Raw genomic sequence first — 17723 nt, forward strand, 5'->3', positions numbered from 1 at the left:
AGGCCGGGAGCCCGTGGATCCGCTTTCAGGCGCACAATTTTGCAGCGGCGCATTCACAAGCGTGCGTCTCCGCCATCACTGTCTGTTTCCAGTACTCCTTCCTCATCCGAAACTGAGACTCCGTCCTCACGAGCCGCTGACTGTCCCTGCTCCTCCCCTCGCCCCTGGCCCCCGCCATCCTACCTCCTGTCTCTACGGATTTAACCACACGTGCAGGAAGCAGGTGGCCTCAGGCAGGATTGGTCCCTCTGTGTCTGGCTTCATTCACTGAGTGTCATGCCCTCCAGGCTCATCCACCTCATAGCCTGAGTCAATCTCCACCTTCTTCAAGGCTGAATAACATTCATCCTACAGTTGGAAACATTTCACTTGTCCATGCATCCGTCGATGGACACCTGGGCTCTTTCCGTCTTTTGATAGCTGGGCTTAATCCTTGCCGTGCAGTGGGGTGTGGTGAGTACCCATCAGCGCCCTACTTTTGCTCCATTTGGGCCTGTACCCGGGGACGGGGCTACTGGACCAAGTGTCGATTCTATGCCTCACTTAAATTTTTAATTTGTATTCATTTATTTTGGCTGCTCTGGGTCTTGGTTGCTGCATGTGGGATCTAGTTCCCTGATCAGGGATTGAACCCAGGCCCCCTTGCATTGGGAGCTCAGAGTCTAAGCCACTGGACCAGGGGGGATGTCCCCTCTGTGCCTCTCTTTTCAAGGAACCATCATCCTGTCTTCCACAGCGTCTGCCGCAATTCAGGTTCCTGCTCCTGCAGGTGACCGGCCCAAAGCCCCAGATCCCCCTGACGGCACAGACCTGCCCCATGCCCTCCAATCTCTTCCCCTGCCCCCCAACTCCTGCCCTGCCCTCCTTGGCTGGGCAGGTAGGGGAGGCTGTTCCCAGAGCCTCCGGGACTCCCCGTCCCAGCTTAGGGGGCATGAACTCCTGGAGCTCAGGGACCTAGTCTCCAGCCTCTGCCACTGCAGGCCGAAGCAGGACGGCCCCGGGTGCTAGGTCCGCCGGGCTCCACTCTCATCCTGGTTTCCCTTTCGGGGGCTCCTGCCCACTCCTGTGGCCTCCTGCATGCAGCCCACAGCCCCTCGCCCAGGAGGGCTCTCTGGGGGCTTGACAACTCACGAAGGAGGGAAGACAGCGTCGACACAGGACCTGAAGGGGCGTTCAGAGGGCTGGGGGCCTCCTGAGGGTGTGGAGGCGGACGGAGGAAGAAAGCACTTGGCGGGGTGTGGACGGGGATGTCCCCAGGCGTGTCCCCAGGGGCGCCAGGCCAGAGCGTCACTCAGGGCTGACCCATGCCAGCTTCCATGTCCTGCAAACAGGCCAATCAGACAGAGAGAAGCCAGGGCGGCCAGTGGCTCTGAGGTGGGTGGGCCTTGACCCCTGGGCAAGAGGAAGAAATGCCTGCCCCAGGAGGATCCCCCGGCCTCCCAGGGGCCAGGTCGGGGAGGCCGAGGGGAGCAGCAGCAGAGCCACCTTCTCCATGCACCTGACTTGGACCCTGGAGCCCTGGCACCTGAAAGACCCTCGCCCTGCAGGGACCTCACCCAGCTGGCACTCAGCCTCCCTCCAGGGGCAAGGCACACCTCAGCACCCTCGCCTGAGAGGTGGGCGTGGCTGCAGCACTGGCCACACAGGGGAACCCCTTCCCCAGAGCGCTCTTGAGCCTAAGGCCATCTTCGCAAAGTCCCGGGGACACAGCGGCTCTTAGTGACGTGGGGTCCAAGGGCTAGGTTCCACTGCATGTGCTTTGATGCTGCCATTGTTGTTCAGTTGCTTGGTCGTGTCTGACTCTTTGCAGCCCCATGGATTGCAGCACTAGTCTCTGGCTCCCCTTGTTTCTGCTCCATAGAGGAGCAAGTTTCACTTGGACGGGCTTCCCTGTCCTTCATCATCTCCGGGAATTTGCTCAAACTCATGTTCTTTGAGTCGATGATGTCATCCAACTGTCTCATCCTCTGTTGCCCCCTTCTCCTGCTACCTTCAACCTTTCCCAACATCAGGGTCTTTTCTGATGAGTTGATTCTTTGCATCAGGTGACCCAAGTATTGGAGCTTCAGCTTTAGCATCAGTGCTTCCAATGAACATTCAAGGTTGATTTCCTTTAGGACTGACTGGTTTGATCTCCTTGCAGTCCAAGGGACTCCCAAAAGTCTTCTCCAGCACCACAGATCAGAAGCATCAGTTCTTTGGCACACAGCTTTCTTTATGGTCCAACTCTCACATCCATACGTGACTATCAGAAAAACCGTATCTTTGACTAGATGGACCTTTGTCGGCAAAGTGATGTCTCTGGTTTTTAATATGCTGTCTAGGTTGGTCGTGGCTTTTCTTCCAAGGAGCAAGCATCTTTTAATTTCGTTTACTTACTCACTTAGTTCAGTCGCTCAGTCGCGTCCGACTCTTTGCGACCCCATGGACTGCAGCACACCAGGCTGCATTTACTGAAGTGTTTTTAAACGGACATGAAATGTTCCAGACGGCCTCACCCTAACTTGATGACATCTGCAATGGATCCCTTTGGGATCCATTTGCATTGCTTAAAAACCAAAAAGCTGGTTTGGAGGCAGTGTCTGCGGTTCAAAAGCAGAAAGGGGTGGGAATGCTCATGCAGGCCCCACTTCGGAAATCCCCTGAAGCCCCCTCCTCGGCACCCCAAGTTGCCCCCACGGCCCACATTAGATGAGTCTGGTGTTGGCTGCTCGGTGGATCCTGCAGATTGACGTCCTCGGAACCCTCCCTGGATCCCATGCTTTCAGCCTGTGGACTTCCTGCGCTTCCCCCTCATTCAACAGAAACAGGGGCCCTCTCCCTTCAGGGACCACATAAGCGGCAGCACAGCCGGGCCCCTTGCTCCCTATACAAGCTTGCTTGGGCAGCTATGACAAAGTTCCACACACCTAACGGCTATAACAACAGAGATGTGTGGTCTCCCAGTTCTGGGGGCCCAAGGTGTGGGCAGGGCGGGCCATGTGGAGGTGCGGTCCAGTCTCTTTACAGAAGCATCACCCCAGTCTCTGCCCTCATCCTCACCCGGCACCAACCTTGTGCCCAGGTCTGCCCTCGTCATCCCCCTTCTTACAAGGACCCGGTCACCCTGGGGCAGAGAGCGTCCAGCTCCAGACAGCCTCACCCTAACTTGATCACATCTGCAATGAGATGTGGCCAAGTTCTGAGGCCCCAGGTGGGCACGGGGCAGGACTTCAACATATGAACTGTGGGAGAAGTGAGTCAACCCACCACGCCCTCCTGTCCCACACCCAAAATGAAGCGGCTTGGCCGGCAGAGGGGTCCATAGTGACCCAAGCGTGCGTGCACGTGTGCTGAGTCATTTCAGTCCATCTCTTGGTGACCCTACAAACAGTAGCCCGCCAGGCTCCTCTGTCTATGGGGATTCTCCAGGCAAGACTACTGGAGTGGGTTGCCATGCTCTCCTCCAGGGGAGTCTTCCCCACCCAGAGATCAAACTCGTGTCTCTTACATCTCCTGCACTGGCAGGTGGGTTCTTCACCACGGGCACCACCTCCACAGCCCGTGAATTACAGAAAACACATGTTCTCGTCTAAGCCGTTTTCAGTATTAACCAAGACCCCCAAATGTCCCCCTCCACCAGCTTCAGGGCCTGTCTGCTGATGGTGTAGCGCTGGGGTGGAGGCGAGGCTGCGCCCACCTCACGACATGCAGGAGCTAGTTCACCCGCTGAGCCTCAGTTTCATCATCTGCAAAATGGGGGCGAAGGTAACACCTGCTCCGTCTCACTCCAGATGAATGATAAAACTCAAGGGGATAGCTTAGTATGAACTGATGCTCAGAGAATGTTCCTTCCTGCAGGGGCAGTCGGTCAGGGGGAGACAAGCAAGTCCGACTTGCTGAGGGGGCGGTGGCGGGGAGCCAAGCCCCTGTCGCCATGCCCAGCAGCTCGTTGCACAGGTGCTGGTGCTGAGCCACCCCCTGCGTGTTTGGCACGTGTGAGTGACGTCAGCAGGAACAGCACTGAGCTCCTCTGGGGGACGGGCTCAGGCCACACCCCTCACCTGGCCCCCAGGGCTGCCCTGCCCCTGGCTCGCACCTGGGCCTGCCCCAGGGGACCCCGCCAGTTGCTGTTATAGAGAAGCAGATGTAGGGAGCGGGCGGGGATGCCAGCGGGTCAGCCAGCTACAGGCTGTAAGTAAAGTGTTGGTCGCTCAGGCGTGTCCAACTCTTTGCAACCCCGTGGACTGTAGCCCTCCAGGCTCCTCTGTCCAAGGGATTTCTCCAAGCAAGAATGCTGGATTCCCTTCTCCAGGGGATCTTCCTGACCCAGGAATTGAACCCGGGTCTCCTGCATTGAGGAAGATTCTTTACTGTTTGAGCCATCAGGAAAGACTGCAACAAACCACATCCCCTCTCTGAGCCTCAACTTCTCAGGCAAACGTAGACCCCCCCAAGGCCTTGGTGGCAGGTTGGGGGAATGAAGGAGTTCTGGAATGGCTCCCGGTGGCCCGCAGCCCGGGTGCTCAGAATAGTCCACGGAGAAGCACACAGCTTCAAGATGGAGGGAGTTGGGGAATAGCCACACAAAGTAAATCTCTTCCTTTCTCTCTCTCCACATGTGTGCACACCTATGCACAACCAGGAACACACAACCACACGCATACGTAGATTCACGCATGCACACACACACACACAGGCGCACACCCACACGTGCTGTGTGCTAAGTCCTCTCAGTCGTGTCCGACTCTGTGTGACCCGATAGACTCTAGCCCGCCAGGTTCCTCTCTCCAGGGGTTTCTCCAGGCAAGAACACTGGAGTGGGCTGCCATGCCCTCCTCCAGAGGGTCTTCCTGGCCCAGGGATCGAACCTGCGTCTACTGTATTGCAGGCAGATTCTTTACCGCTGGGCCACCTGGGAAGCCCACATACCCAACCCCCCACATGCAGACACTCGGGAATTCACACACACACACACACACACACACACACACACACACAGACGCATTAGTCTCTTCTTTCCATCCAGACAAAACCTCTAGTGGTTAAAAAAAATAGTAACTTTCAAAACCAGGGAATTGAAATGTGTCTTCAGCCCAGTTTCTCAGGTACAGTCTTACATCTTAAGACATCAATTTGGCACAGATTCCACCATCATCACAAGCAGATTCTTTCAAGTAAAACCTTCACGTGTGTCTGCAGGCTGCATCCTCATCTATTAAATAACAACGTAGAACAAAATACTTTCAACGTTTTGATCACACACCCCCACCCACCCACCCATTGTCCCACAGCGCCTCCAACAGCCGGGACCCCTTGCTCCAGCTGATGCTCCCGGTGTGGGCAAGGGCGCTCCCAGCCTTAGCAAATGCACAAGTGTCCCGTTTACAGCAGCCCTCTCCAAGCCCGGACGAGGGCTCCTTGCTGCGTTGACGTGCTGGTTGTTTGAGAGAAGCAGGAAGGGGTGGGGGTGTATTCCGTTGGCCTGGGCAGAGCAGCCGGCTGCCAGGTGGGAAGGGCGAGAGCACGGAAGAGTCAGGGGTGGAGCCCGGCACGCCCGGGTCGGCTTGGACGGCGGGGACTTCAGGCATCCATCGTCTGGTCTGCACCCCGGTCCTGGCGGCCTGAGCTCGGAGCCCAGCCGCGGGGCAGGGACGCTCACGGCCGCCGCTCCCTCCCCGGGGCGGGGGCTAAGCTCAGCCTCCCCGGTCCCGCGGCCTCGCCTGCTGCCTCCGCCTCCGCTGCCGCGTGGAAGCGGCCCTGCCAGGGGGAGGAGGCCTGGCCTGGCCGCCGCGCAGCCCGGCCGTGCCCAGGAGCAGCCGCACCATCTCGTGGTCCTTGCGGTCCAGCACGCGGGGCAGGAAGAGCGAGGACTTCTGCGTGCGGCGTGTCTTGAAGCCCCGGCGGGGCCGGCCCTTGCCGTTCACGGACACGTACCACAGTCTCTCGGCGCTGGCCGGGCGCCGGGCCCCGGGCCCTCCGGGCGCCGTGCGGTACAGCCGGGAGGCGTAGGTGTTGTAGCCCAGCTCGTGGATGCGCTCCACGAACTCGCACTCGGCGTTGTAGCTCTCCTGCGGGGCGGGCGGGGGCCAGGGTCAGCGCGCAGCTCCCCGCGAGCAGGCAGGCGGGGAGGGGAGCCCTGGGCCGGGGTCTGGGCGGCCTGGGCTGGCCGTCTGGACGGACAAACGCGGAATGGAAACAGCTTTTGTCAGCGCCCTCCGCAGGCTGCTGTGGAGCGTCTTCAACTGGGGGGCTCGGCATGCCTTCCGCCAGCCTAGGCCCTCGTCCCAGCTGTAGGGGGACAGGCACGCCAAGGCCCCCCTCCCGCACTGTGCCAAGGGGCAGGGCTGGGGCACCGGGACAGCCGGCCAGGAAGACTGGCCTCTTCTCCGGGCACTGACCGTGAGGCAGGACACCCTCAGGGCCCCTCTCCATTGGCAGAGGGGGGAAGGGTGCAGGTGGCCCAGTGGACCTACAGACTGGGCACCTTATGATCCCTGAGGACCTCAGGAAGCAAGATGGGAAGCACCAGCCCTCTCTCTCCAGTGACTCAGGAGCCCAGAGGCAAGGCTGGAGAGCGTGGGAGGGGAGGGCCTCCCCCAATAACCGCAGCACCTCCTCTCTGCTCTGCCCCCCGCCCCCCGGCCCCTTGGTGGAGGCTCGGGGCTCTTTGGGTCTGCGTACAGATGCCACTGCCCAAGATTTTACAGATGGGGAAACTGAGGTCCGGAGGGGTGTCAGACCCCAAATCACAGAGGGATCTGATGCCCCTGTGGCCTGTGCCCACTCCCTGCATGTCGTGGGGCCCTCTGGGGTGGGCGGGAGGGTGGGCTAGGACAGACCCGCCCCACCCCCCATGCCGGCACACTGCTTCGGCATCTTCACTTGTTCCCCCCACCTCTGCCCACACTGAGTGTCTGTGAAAAACTCAGCAGCTGAACCAGCTCTCCTCCCAGGCCCCTCTGTCCTGGAGAAGGTACCTTCTCCCCGGCTGAGGCCCACCCTGCAGGAAGCCTGGTGGGTTTGCTCTTTGCTGGGACACTTAGGGGTGGGGGCCATGGAAGGGACACAGTGCTGTGAACAGGGGCTCAGGCCCTATGGGAGGGCTTCTTGGGGGTGGAACATTGTTTGCACCTTGAGGGGGCTCCTGGGTGCGGGGAGGCTATGGGTAAAGGGCTGAGACAGGCTAGAAAAAGGCATCACAGACGCACCAGGTCCCAGTGCCTGTCCCGCCCCTGTGGTCCCACCCCAGAGCCTGCTCCCGAGGGCCCTCCCCAGAGCCACCCCCACCCCAGGCTCCACCCGCTCAGGCTCTACTCCTTGCCATCACCCTCGTCCTCAGGGAGGCTGCTCCTCCTTCTTAGTTTTGCCAGCTCCTGGCGCTGCTCCAGAAGAATCAGCCAGGGCAGGGCAGAGGTGGGGACCAGGCAGAGGTGCACAGGAAGGGCAGGCACCCTCCCAGTGGGGTGACAATTGAAGGGGAGGGCGTGTTCCTGTGGGGCAGGAGGGGGCACTCTGGGCAGCAGAGTACAGGGGAAGCATGGGCTGGGAACAGCAGGGCTTGTTCTGCAGAAGACAAGAGGTCCAGAGCCTGAATGGAGATGGTAGCTGTGAAGTGATGGGGGGAGGGGCAGGCAGAAGGCGGTCTGGGTTGCTCCACTGTGAGCTGAGCTAAGGAATCTGGGTGATAATCTGGGGGTGATGGGGTGTTCCTGGAGGCCATCAGGTGAGTGGATTTGCAGTTTAGGGAGATGACTGATGAGTAGGTGCCTAGCACAGAGTGTGACGTATGGGAAGTGCCCGGGACACTGAGGAATGAAGGGATGAATGCCAGGTGGATGGGAGGAAAGAAAGGTGGATGGATGGGTGTTGATGGGTGGATGTGTGAATGGATGGATGGATGGACAGATAGATGGATGGAAGGAGACAGGAGGGAGGGAAGGGGGGTGTGGACTGGAGGAGGGAGACCTGGAGGCCGGTAGCTGGGTCCCAAGACTGCTGTGACGGTCCAGCTGGGAGAGGGCGAGGGCCTGAGTTATAAGGGCACAGGGGTGGGGTGGAGGGAGGCTGAAGCTGAAGACAGGGATTCAGGAAGTGTGTTCGAGGACTTGGAGGCAGACTGAGTGTGCGGCCAAGAAAGAAGCAGGTGTCCACCAGGACTCCCGGCTGACCCTGGGCTTGAGTGAGTGGCTGGTGGCGTAACAACTATGGCAGGGGAGTCAGGGAGCTGCTGGATTCAGCTGGGGGTGTGCTGCCCTCTGCCAGGGTAGTCTCTGAACCATCAGGACATTTGGCGGATCTGTAACTCTGAAGGGAGGTCAGGACTGGGATTGGGGGCTGTCAGGGTGCAACAGTGGATGAGCTAGCCTGGGAGGGGAGAAGCAAGGTGATGGCAAAGACCAGGGGCTCAGATGGTCAAGAGGCAGCGCAGTCGGAGCAGCACGCACGGGCAAATGGGGGGGCTCAGGACGGGGACAAGGGGTGGCAGGGGTGGCCCCTGGGCTGCCTCACCTTCCAGTTTATCTGCAACGTAGTGAGGCCTCCGATGCCAGGCATTCTGCCAAGTCCCACCCCACCCAGCTAGACCACCAGGCTACCCGCGTGGGACCAGGAACCTCTCCTCTTCCGTCCCCGAAGCCAGCGCTGCCAGCTCTCAGAGACGGAAGCGACAGGGAGACTCTGGCCCACCGGGCACGCATAATTCTGCCCCTCCAGGGTCCTGACCTGGGTCTCTCATGGAAGAGATCTGACCTGGGTCTCTCATGGAAGAGGTAGCAGCGGCCAGATGCTTCCTCCCCTGATTCCAGCCCTACCTGCCTCCCTGTGTGAACTTGCCCAATGTGAACAAAGGCCGCCCCTGGTCAGTAAGACCTGCACAAGTACCGCAGGCTGGCTAGGCCTCCCCTCACCATCAGGGTTGGGAGTGACTGTGGGTGGTCCGAGCCCATTTCAGGAACAGAAAGTCAGTTTTGCTCACTCTGCACCAAAGGGGAGGGCTGGAGGGGTCTGGAAAGCCACCGTCCACCTCAAGAAAAAGTCAGACCAGACCCTGGGCTAAGGGCATGTGTTTATAAACCATGCTTGGTGTTTACAGACTAGGAGCCCACATAAAGGAGGCCGGGCGCCCGAGGGTCCCTCTTCCCAGACAGAGACTCCCCCGGGTCACAGAAAGCAAATGGCCATCTTCCTACTTCTGCCTCTCCTTTGGCCAAACCGTGAACAATCTGTGATGGAAAAAACTGCCTAAAGGAGGACTTCCCTGAATTTCTCGACGGTGCTTTGCCTGACTTCAGACAGGCAGGGAAATGTCCGTGTTTCCCCTGCAAACACAACCGAACGGAGGAAATGGTCCTCGCCTGCGTCGTCTAGGTGACGGGTGGGTGGGTGGGTGAAAAGCCTCTCACTGCCCAGGGAGCATCAGCTGAATTGCATGTAATGACTAGTTGGAGGTAGGAAACTTCCTAGTACATGTATTTTACTCCGTGTATGCCCCGCCCCTGGGGGATGAACACTGCCAACGCCCACAATCACAGGACCCCTTGTTGTGTAGAGACCCAGATGGTACAAAGACTGGGCTCCAAACCTATGTGCCTGGGACGTGGGCCCCATCGCCCTCTTGGTTCCCTCCTGCCGACTCACATCTCTTGCCTTTGCTCCCTGTTCCTCACTCCGCTCCCAAGAGACCTCTGTCCGGGTGAACCCACAGAAGACCTTTTGCCTCTTGGACACCCTTGCTTCGTCCCCTGGCTCGCCAGGGTCCGTTTATCTTGGTAGAAACTTGGGGCACAACCTCTCCTCTCCTCTCAGTTACCTTGAAGGTGACCGCAGAATGCCTGGGGAAGTGTTTTCTCACCCCACAGCACTGGAGAACAGAGGATATCTCTACCCCGTCAGCTGGCAGCCACCTCTAAGCAGAATCGGGCAGAAGAGCACCGGGCGGGGAGCCGTGGGACCTGGGGTGCTGGTCCCTGCATGTCCCCGGACAGAGCGTTACGCCGCCCATGTCCCTGTGTGTCCTCTGATGTGACGTCCAAGGGAGCCGGCTGCTCCGTTTGTGCCCTGCCCCCAACACGAGGCCCTGGACTCACCGAAGCGTAGAGCCGTCCCCTCTTGTTCATGGCCAGATACCGCCCGGAGAAGAGCCCCTTGATAGCCACAATGCCCACCTCCACCGCCGTTATCTCCAGGATGCCTGTGAGGAGCCGGACAGCCTGTTACTCCCTCCACCTCCCACAGAGCCCAGCAGCGAAGGCTGAACACCCCTTTTCCCTGAGCCAGCTCGGGGTGGGGGGATGGGGTGCTGAGGGCAACCCACACTGAAAGGGGGTGACTTTGGAAGTTTGGGGGAGGGAGAAACCCCTGGGTGGGAGGTGCAGAACGGGGAACACCAGGGAAGGCGTCTGCAAGGAGAAGAACGCCAACCTGGGAGAAAAGGAAACCAGTGTTTCCCTGCGCTGGACATGAGCCCCCGGGAGCCACTCCAGCACTTAGTAAGCCAGTTTCATGATGGGCTGGCCAGACGCGCCAGCTGAGACTGGGGGCTGAGGGACTTGCTCAAGATGGCTCACAGGTGTCTGCACCGGGATTCAAACCCCTTGAACGTGGCAGTGTCTGGCTCTGGAGTGCCTCTGGGGGCCTGGGAGGGGAAGCTGGGCCCTTGGCGAGGTGAACTGATAATGGGATCCACCAGCGCATGGAGGGTGCCACCCAAACCTGCTGGCAGTGGACCTGGGTGGGAGATAATTGTCTCGAGCCTGTAGGGTGTTGGCAGGGAGCTCACAGAGGGAAGCCACCTGTGTTCACCCACTCCCCACCCAATGGAAGACAGTTTAAATTTCCCCTAACACCTTCCGTTAGGACCGAGGGCACTTTTTTCCCCCCTGGGGAGTCTGCAACAAAGCCCCACATGGGGCCACGGTGCCCCTGGGGTAACCACCGGTGCCCTCTCCAGGGGGCGCCTCTCCGGTCCAGCGACCTGCCCCCGGCACATGTCAGCGATCACAGGGCCAGGCCGCCGGCCGCCAGAGTCTTGCCCGGAGCGTTCGGGGCCCGGGAGGCACAGGATGCGGGCCTCTGGGCTCTCTGGACCGCAGGCTGGGCGGATTCCCCCGCCCCGCCCGGTCGCGCCGGCCTGAAGACCATAGTACCCGCGCCTGGATGTGGGACCAGGGCGGCGCTGGGCTGCCCGCCTTGGATGCCTCAAGAATTTGGATGCTCTGCGACTCCTGGGAGTGGGGAGAGACTGGATTTGGACAGAACTGAAGAATCGCTACCAGGCGGGAGCAGGGGCTCTCGCAGTCGCGTCCCGCGCGCAGCGGACGCCCTGGTAACATTGGCTTCCACCGCGCGGCTCCGGAGGCGTCTTTGGAAGACGCCCTCGCCGGGCCGCGGCTTTCCTGGAGGAAGCAGAGTTTTTCCGGCCGCCTCTGGAATACACCGCGCCTTTTCCTGAGCCCGGGGCAGGGGGAGGGGCAGATCGCGGGGCGCAGTGGAGGACCCCGATTCTCTGGCCACACACCCCGCCCACTGAGCTCCTGCCTGGCCCCGAGCTCGGCTCTCCAGCTCCTCACAGAGGGGAGCTGCGTCAAGTCCCCACGGCCCTGCGCTCCTCCTCGAGAAAGGACTCCGCACGACCCCGGGTCCCCGCGGCCGGAGGAGCCAAACCTTGGGACCTCGCGGGACTCCGGCTGGGGCGCAGTCCGGGCGCGGGTTCAGGCTGCGGGGCGGGGTGACAGTGCGCCCGCGCCCCCAGCACCAGGCGGACGCCCCTGCGTGCTCCTAAGCGCATCCCGTGGCCCCCCACCGGAGACCCAGGAGCTCATCCCGCCGGTCGCTCGGCGGCGGCCGAGGGCAGAGGCGGGAGGGCTGGGGATTCCGGTGTGGGGACACGATTCTCTATCCTTGCGGTCGCCTCCCGGGAGCCCCGGGAGCCCCGCTCTGTCCGGCGAGCTTCTTCCGCGCAGAGGCTGCGCGCCGGGGCGGCAACCTGGGCTGCCGCGAGCCAGGAGGGCGGAGGGGATGGCGGGGAGCCCCCAAGGGCGGCAGGAGGAGAAGGGGTCTAAATAATACAGAGGACGATAAATGCCTTGTCCAGGGCCTTTTCTCCCAAAAACTCAAAGGGCTCAGATTTGTCAGGACCGCCGAACCCAATCGAGCGGGGAGTCCCGGACGGCTTTCCTCACACCTCCTCGGACCAGAGGCGGCGGGGCGCCGGGGGCAGCCACCAGCCCGGGCCTCTTCGGACGTGACCCGCGCCCCCCCCCCACCCCAGCTCCCCTCTCTTCAGCTCCCAGACGTTGGGGGAGCCCAGGGGACCCCGGCGGTCGCCCTCAGGCCGCAGCGTCGGTCCGCGTCCCCGGGCAGGCATCCTTGCCTCGCCAGCCCCCGCGTGGGCACCGCTCCTTCCGGGCCCCGGACACTCACTGTAGGCACTGTTCCCTAGGCTGCCGTTGACGCGGCCGCTCGGGTGCAGCTGGAGGTGGTATTTGGTGGCGCAGTAGAGCTTTCGGCGCCGGGGCGCCCCGCCGAGGTGCTCGTAGACGCCGCCGCGGCCGCCCGCATCCCGCCGCGGCCGCGCCCCGGGGCCCGCGGCCGGCCAGCCGGGCTCCAGCAGGCTGAGCAGCAGCAGCCAGATCAGGTCCATCGTGGCATCGCGCCCGCCCCGGGGCGGCGGCTGCAGGCGAGCGCGGCGCCCATGGAAGGGACGGCGAGCCGAGCCGGGGCGAGGCGCTCGGAGCCCACTCCCGCGCCTGGCGGTGCCGACTCCGGCTCCGCGGAGCGGGGGAGGGGAGCGGAGGGGAGGGGAGCGGTGGGTGTGAGGGAGGGAGAGGGAGACAGAGAGAGAGAGATCCTTTAATTTTCACCCCGAAACGGGTGAGATTTCCGTTGCTGCGCAAAGAGCTGAAAGAAAAGACGGTTCGGCAACAAAAGGCCGGTGCGGTCCCCAGGCAGAGGCGCGGGAGGCGCGCGAGGGGCGGGAGGCCGGGCGGGGTGGAGAGCCCGGGCAGGGCGCGGAGTCCGAGCCGGGCGCCCCCCGCGCTCGCTCGCCCCCCGCGTGCCGCCGTCGAGCCGTGGCTCTGCTCCGCCGCGCGCCGCGCGCCCGTGAGCCCTCCCGGTTCCGAAAGGTCCCTCCCCCGCCCCCTCCCCCACCCCCTCCCCCAGACCAATTATGCCTCCGAAAATTATAGACCCAGGCCTCCAGGCGGCCGCCCCAGGCCCTGTCACCCCCTCCCGCCCCTCGTCAATCCCCTGGCACAATGGGAAAGCAGCCGATGACTGATGTCCGCGAATACAACTCGCGGGGCAGTCGCGCTGACAAACGCCCATTAAAGGCGGCGCGTAATGAAGCGGGCCCGCGGAGCTCCGCGGAGGGGCGGGCCTTGCGCGCGGGCGCGGGCGCGCGTGGGGGACCCCGAGGTTGACTGCGCCCAGGGCTGCCCACTGGAGCCCAAGGCTTGAAGGTGCTTTATCCCCTCGCGCATCCCAAGCACCCGGCACATGGCGGGAAGGATGAGGTTTGCGTTTGGAGCGTCCAGTCTCAGGAGCGCGCCAGAGAGGGGGCTGGGGCTGTAGGAGGGCGACAGTATAGCCAGAGAAAGGGGCACAGAGACATAAAGCCCTGGAGAGCAAGAGAGACAGACGCAGACAGCTCAGAGAACAGGCGAGAACAGGACAGGAAGGAGAGAGACTGAGAACCAGAGATGGGGACCCAGAGAGCTCGGGACAGATGGCTTGGAAAAGCATGGGGAGCCTGCTAGCCACCAAGAAGGGAGCTGAGCAGAAACTGGCAAAGGTGGGTGGGCATCCCCGCCTGGTGGGTTGGGAACGGCCATGTAGATGGATAGAGGGCTGGGAAGAGCCACATCCTCACCCCTTCTCTTGCTCCCCCACCCACCCACCCACTCTGCGCTCCTGCAGCCCCCTGCCCAGCAGCTGATACTGACACCCAGGCTCAAGCAAGGGTACTTGGTGGTCATGAGGGCTCCCTGTAGGGTCCAATAGTCTAGGCTCCGAGTTCAGGGGCTTGAAGATGAGCCCAGTGGGCTGGCGTCCCTGTCCCTTCTACCTGCATGGGGATTTGGAACCTTGGTCCTTCCTTGGGGGGAGGGGTGTGTGGGGGGCACCAGGGGCTCTCTCAAGCTGCAGGAGCTAGTGCCTCCCATTGGGATACATCTCAGATCCTGACCTAACACAAGCAGGGCGGTGCGTTCTCAGTGAGCCCTCCCCAGCACCTGCAGTGCCTAAGTGGCCCTGGGCCAGCCCCGGGGCATCACTCAGTACCCCAGTCCCAGGAGAAGTGGCTTCTGACTACAGTCTGTCTAGTCAGAGCCCCTGAACAGTTAAAAGAACACGCCACCGACTGCTAGAGCCCCGTGATGATGGAGCCGGCTTTACAAGGGACAGAGGACCGCTGTCAGGCAGCCCCTGAGGATGGAGCCAAGCGCAGTGCATTGGGGCTTCACTCACTGAGCTGGCCTGGGACTACTGGTCACTTGAACTTCCAGTGAGAACTCAGGAGAGATATGGAGAGGGTTGTCTGTGCCCTGCTCCAGTCTGCCTGCGCCCTAGAACTGGTGGGGGGGGGGGGGGTACTGCCGCAGAACAGGGGTCCAAGAGTGCTGAGAGGTCAGGAGGTTCTGCTGGTTTTGTTCACTGTTGCACCTGTAGCTTCTAGACTGTGCCGGCCACAGAGCAGCCCCTCAGAACCTACCCCATGGATGAATGAACGAATAGCTCAGCTGCCTCCTAGTCCTGCGACCTTGGCCGTGTAGCATCACCCTCTCAGATGCTGGCTCCTTGTGCACGTTTTTGTCGTTCAGTCGCTAAGTCATATCCAGCTCTTTGCAACCCCATGGACTGCTGCACACCTGGCTTCCCTGTTCTTCACTGTCTCCTGGAGTTTGCTCAAATTCATGTCCATTGAGTCGGTGATGCCATCCAACCACCTCATCCTCTGTCACCCTTGTCTCCTCTTGCCCTCGATCTTTCCCAGCTTCAGGGGCTTTTCCAGTGAGTCAGCGCTTTGTATGAGGCGGCCAAAGGATTGGAGCTTCAGCTTCAGCATCAGTCCTTCCAGTGAGTCTTCAGGGTTGATTTCCTTTAGGAAAATGCCTCAAATATAGTGAGAGAAATTCAAGGAAAGTACCTTTGCAAAGGTCCCACCACCGTATCAGTGCAGAGGCCAACCCTATCACTAAGGGATCACAGTTTATTATGCGAACTGGGTGCTGTGAACAGTTAGGCCAGGAGAGCAGGCCCCCACACCCCAGGTTCCTTCCAGCAAACCTGACTCCCCATGGGCATTCTTGTTAGGGGAACTCCTCTGAGGCAGCTAAGCTCCCTGGCCCCGGCAGTAACCTCTGGGCTGAAGCCAGAAGGAGTGTCTAAAAGCCAAAATTGCCATCTTCCCCACACCAGGCTCTGGGGCAGCCCCTTCCTCTGCTGGTGTTTGGGGGCCTCGCCAACCCTCCTGCACCGCAGCCCACCGCCCACAGCCTCTCCCTCTCTGCCCTGACCTTTGCTTTCCTACCCACTGAGGCTCCTGGTCATCGAAGTCTCCCTGATCCCCGTCAGTTCTGTCCCCAAGGCTCCCACAGACCTGGGCTTAGCTCTGAATGTTGCTGGGCTGCCAGGCCCTCGGATGCCAGGGCATAGCCAAGGAGGGGCGCCCGATTTCCTGCAAGCTTTCTGGCAGGCGCAGAGGCGTGCTGGGCCAGGTCGGGGCACCCACACAGCCCACCCCATGGCGACCTCCCCCTCAATACGGAACCAGGTGGGGGCGTGTAATTCGGTAATAGCGAGCCTGTTAATTGCTACCAAATGGTCCCTGCTGCCATTTGACTGATTGGTCTCCTCCAGCCCCAGCCTGGACACTCCCAGGCCCGGCCCCAGCCGGCCTCCTACCACCAGTTCTGGGACTTCTGCTGTGGGTGTCCTCACCCCCACATCCCCTCCCAACCCTATCTGGTATCTGGGTGACCCCCCTGACCTCACTTAGGTCCAGGCCTCACACCTCCAGTCGCTTCCCCTGGAGAAGGAGCAGGGAGGGGGGATGGAGAACAGTGTTCTGTGAAGTGGTCCCAGCCTGCCCACCAGGGTGACTATCAGATGTGGTGCTGGCTTCAGGCCCCAAACTCGCTCTAATTACCCCCTGTCCCCAAGAGCAGTGGGAGAGAGGCCTGGGCCACAGCGGGCCAGCTCGGAGCCAGGGTAGCCCTGCTCAGCCCCGCCTTAGAGATGAGAATTGGAGGCTTGGAGACCTGCAGAGACTGAAGTCAAAAACCTTCTCATCATCGCAAAAGAAACCTCTAATCTTTAGCTGGGAGGCAAGGTGAGGGGTCTGGTGCCTCCATCTGGCCCCTCGACCGCCCCCACCACCCCGCCCAAGTAGGCTGAGGGTCCAGGGCTGAGCAGAGGAGTCTTTATTTTCTGGCCCCAAGTTTGCTTCCAGCAAAGTCAGAAGATAAGGAGCAACAGGGATAGTCCTTGAGGGCAGACTCTCCAAGCCCAACTGGGGTCAGTTTTTGCCGATAGACGCTGCCTCTGGGTAGACCAGTTGACTGCCTCCCCTGGCCAAGACCACCCACTCCTAAGGGCAGAACCTGGTCCCAGTGCAGGTAAGAGCCCATTTACTGAGGGGCTCGCTCCCTCTTGAGGGTCTTCCTGGATGCACCCAGCTGGGGGCCCCCTTCTCACCAAATATCCCAGGATCCCTGGGCAGCAGGGATGGTGAGGCCACTGCACCTGAGGGCCCCTGAACATTGTTTGTGGGCAAGGAGAGTGACGGCTTCTGGGCACAGAGAGGAGGGGGTCCCCACTCTCCTATAGGCCAGCAGGATCTCGGAGTGGGTCAGCCCCAGTACGGGGTCCTGGGCCAGGCAGCTCACCAAGAAGGGGAAGGACAGACCCAGGAGGGTGACCCGAAGTCTGGGGGCCTCAGGGATACTGCGGCTGCTGCTGCTGCTAAGTCGCTTCAGTCATGTCTGACTCTGTACCGCCATCCAAATCAAGTGTTTTAAATTATTCATTTATTTTAAATTTTAAAGAGCTGCAGTGAGATGGGATCCCCACACCCTAGAATTCACCCTTTTCAACTGTACAGTTCCGTAGTTTGTAATACACTGCTGCTGTGCAGTCATCACCACAGCTGCGTTTAGAACCTTCTCATCGTCTCAGAAGAAACCTCCAACCTTCGGCTGTCATTCCCCTCCTCCCCCCTCCCCCACTCAGCCCCGAGCAGCACAGATCTACTTTGCGTTTCCTCGGATTTCCCTATCCTGGACGTTTCACATGAATGGAGTCATGCGGTATCTGTCTCCCTGTGTCTGCTTTCTCTCACTTGGGATAATGTTTTCGATGTTCATCTATGTGGTAGCAAGTGTCAATGCTTCATTCATTTTCAGGGCTGAGTAATATTCCCTTGGATGGGTGGACCACACTTTGTTTCTCTGATCTTCTGTTGATGGACCTTCAGCTTGCTTCCTGGCTCTTATGACGCTCCAGACTGAGCCTGAGAGGAGGAGGAAGAGCAGTTCTTTCAGGATTGGGAGAGGGTAGGGGAGACACACCCCGTGACCTGCCCCTACTCCTTCCCCTGCAGACGGAGGGCGGCCTCCGGCCCTTGGCCCCCCTCAGTGCCTGGTGTGGGGCCTCACACTGAGCAGCTGGAGATACCAGGAGCCTCCAGAGATGGTGGCCTGGCCAGACCTCTGCGTGCCTCAGTCTCCCCCTCTGTGACAGAAAGA

The 17723-nt window shown here is 60.9% G+C and overlaps 1 protein-coding gene across 1 annotated transcript; it reads right to left on the reverse strand.

Moving 5' to 3' along the window:
• Positions 1–4997: 4997 nt before the first annotated feature.
• Positions 4998–13100, reverse strand: FGF3 (fibroblast growth factor 3). Its single transcript, XM_069565027.1, has 3 exons — positions 12403–13100; positions 10068–10171; positions 4998–6050 (listed from the first exon to the last, which is right to left on the reverse strand). Exons 1-3 carry the CDS (start codon positions 12620–12622, stop codon positions 5676–5678), a joined length of 699 nt encoding a protein of 232 aa, XP_069421128.1. The 5' UTR covers positions 12623–13100; the 3' UTR covers positions 4998–5675.
• Positions 13101–17723: the final 4623 nt, after the last annotated feature.

The sequence above is a fragment of the Ovis canadensis genome, chromosome 21 (assembly GCF_042477335.2).
Source record: "Ovis canadensis isolate MfBH-ARS-UI-01 breed Bighorn chromosome 21, ARS-UI_OviCan_v2, whole genome shotgun sequence".
Lineage (NCBI taxonomy): Eukaryota > Metazoa > Chordata > Mammalia > Artiodactyla > Bovidae > Ovis > Ovis canadensis.

What these genes read in the sequence shown, in the direction of transcription:
- FGF3 (XM_069565027.1), bottom strand. Translation starts at nt 12,622, where the DNA reads ATGGACCTGATCTGGCTGCTGCTGCTCAGCCTGCTGGAGCCCGGCTGG. An exon ending in CCTAGGGAACAGTGCCTACA is followed by an intron (nt 10,172 to 12,402) that starts GTGAGTGTCCGG and finishes GGCTCCTCACAG; the next exon opens with GCATCCTGGAGATAACGGCG. An exon ending in GGGGACGGCTCTACGCTTCG is followed by an intron (nt 6,051 to 10,067) that starts GTGAGTCCAGGG and finishes CCCGCCCCGCAG; the next exon opens with GAGAGCTACAACGCCGAGTG.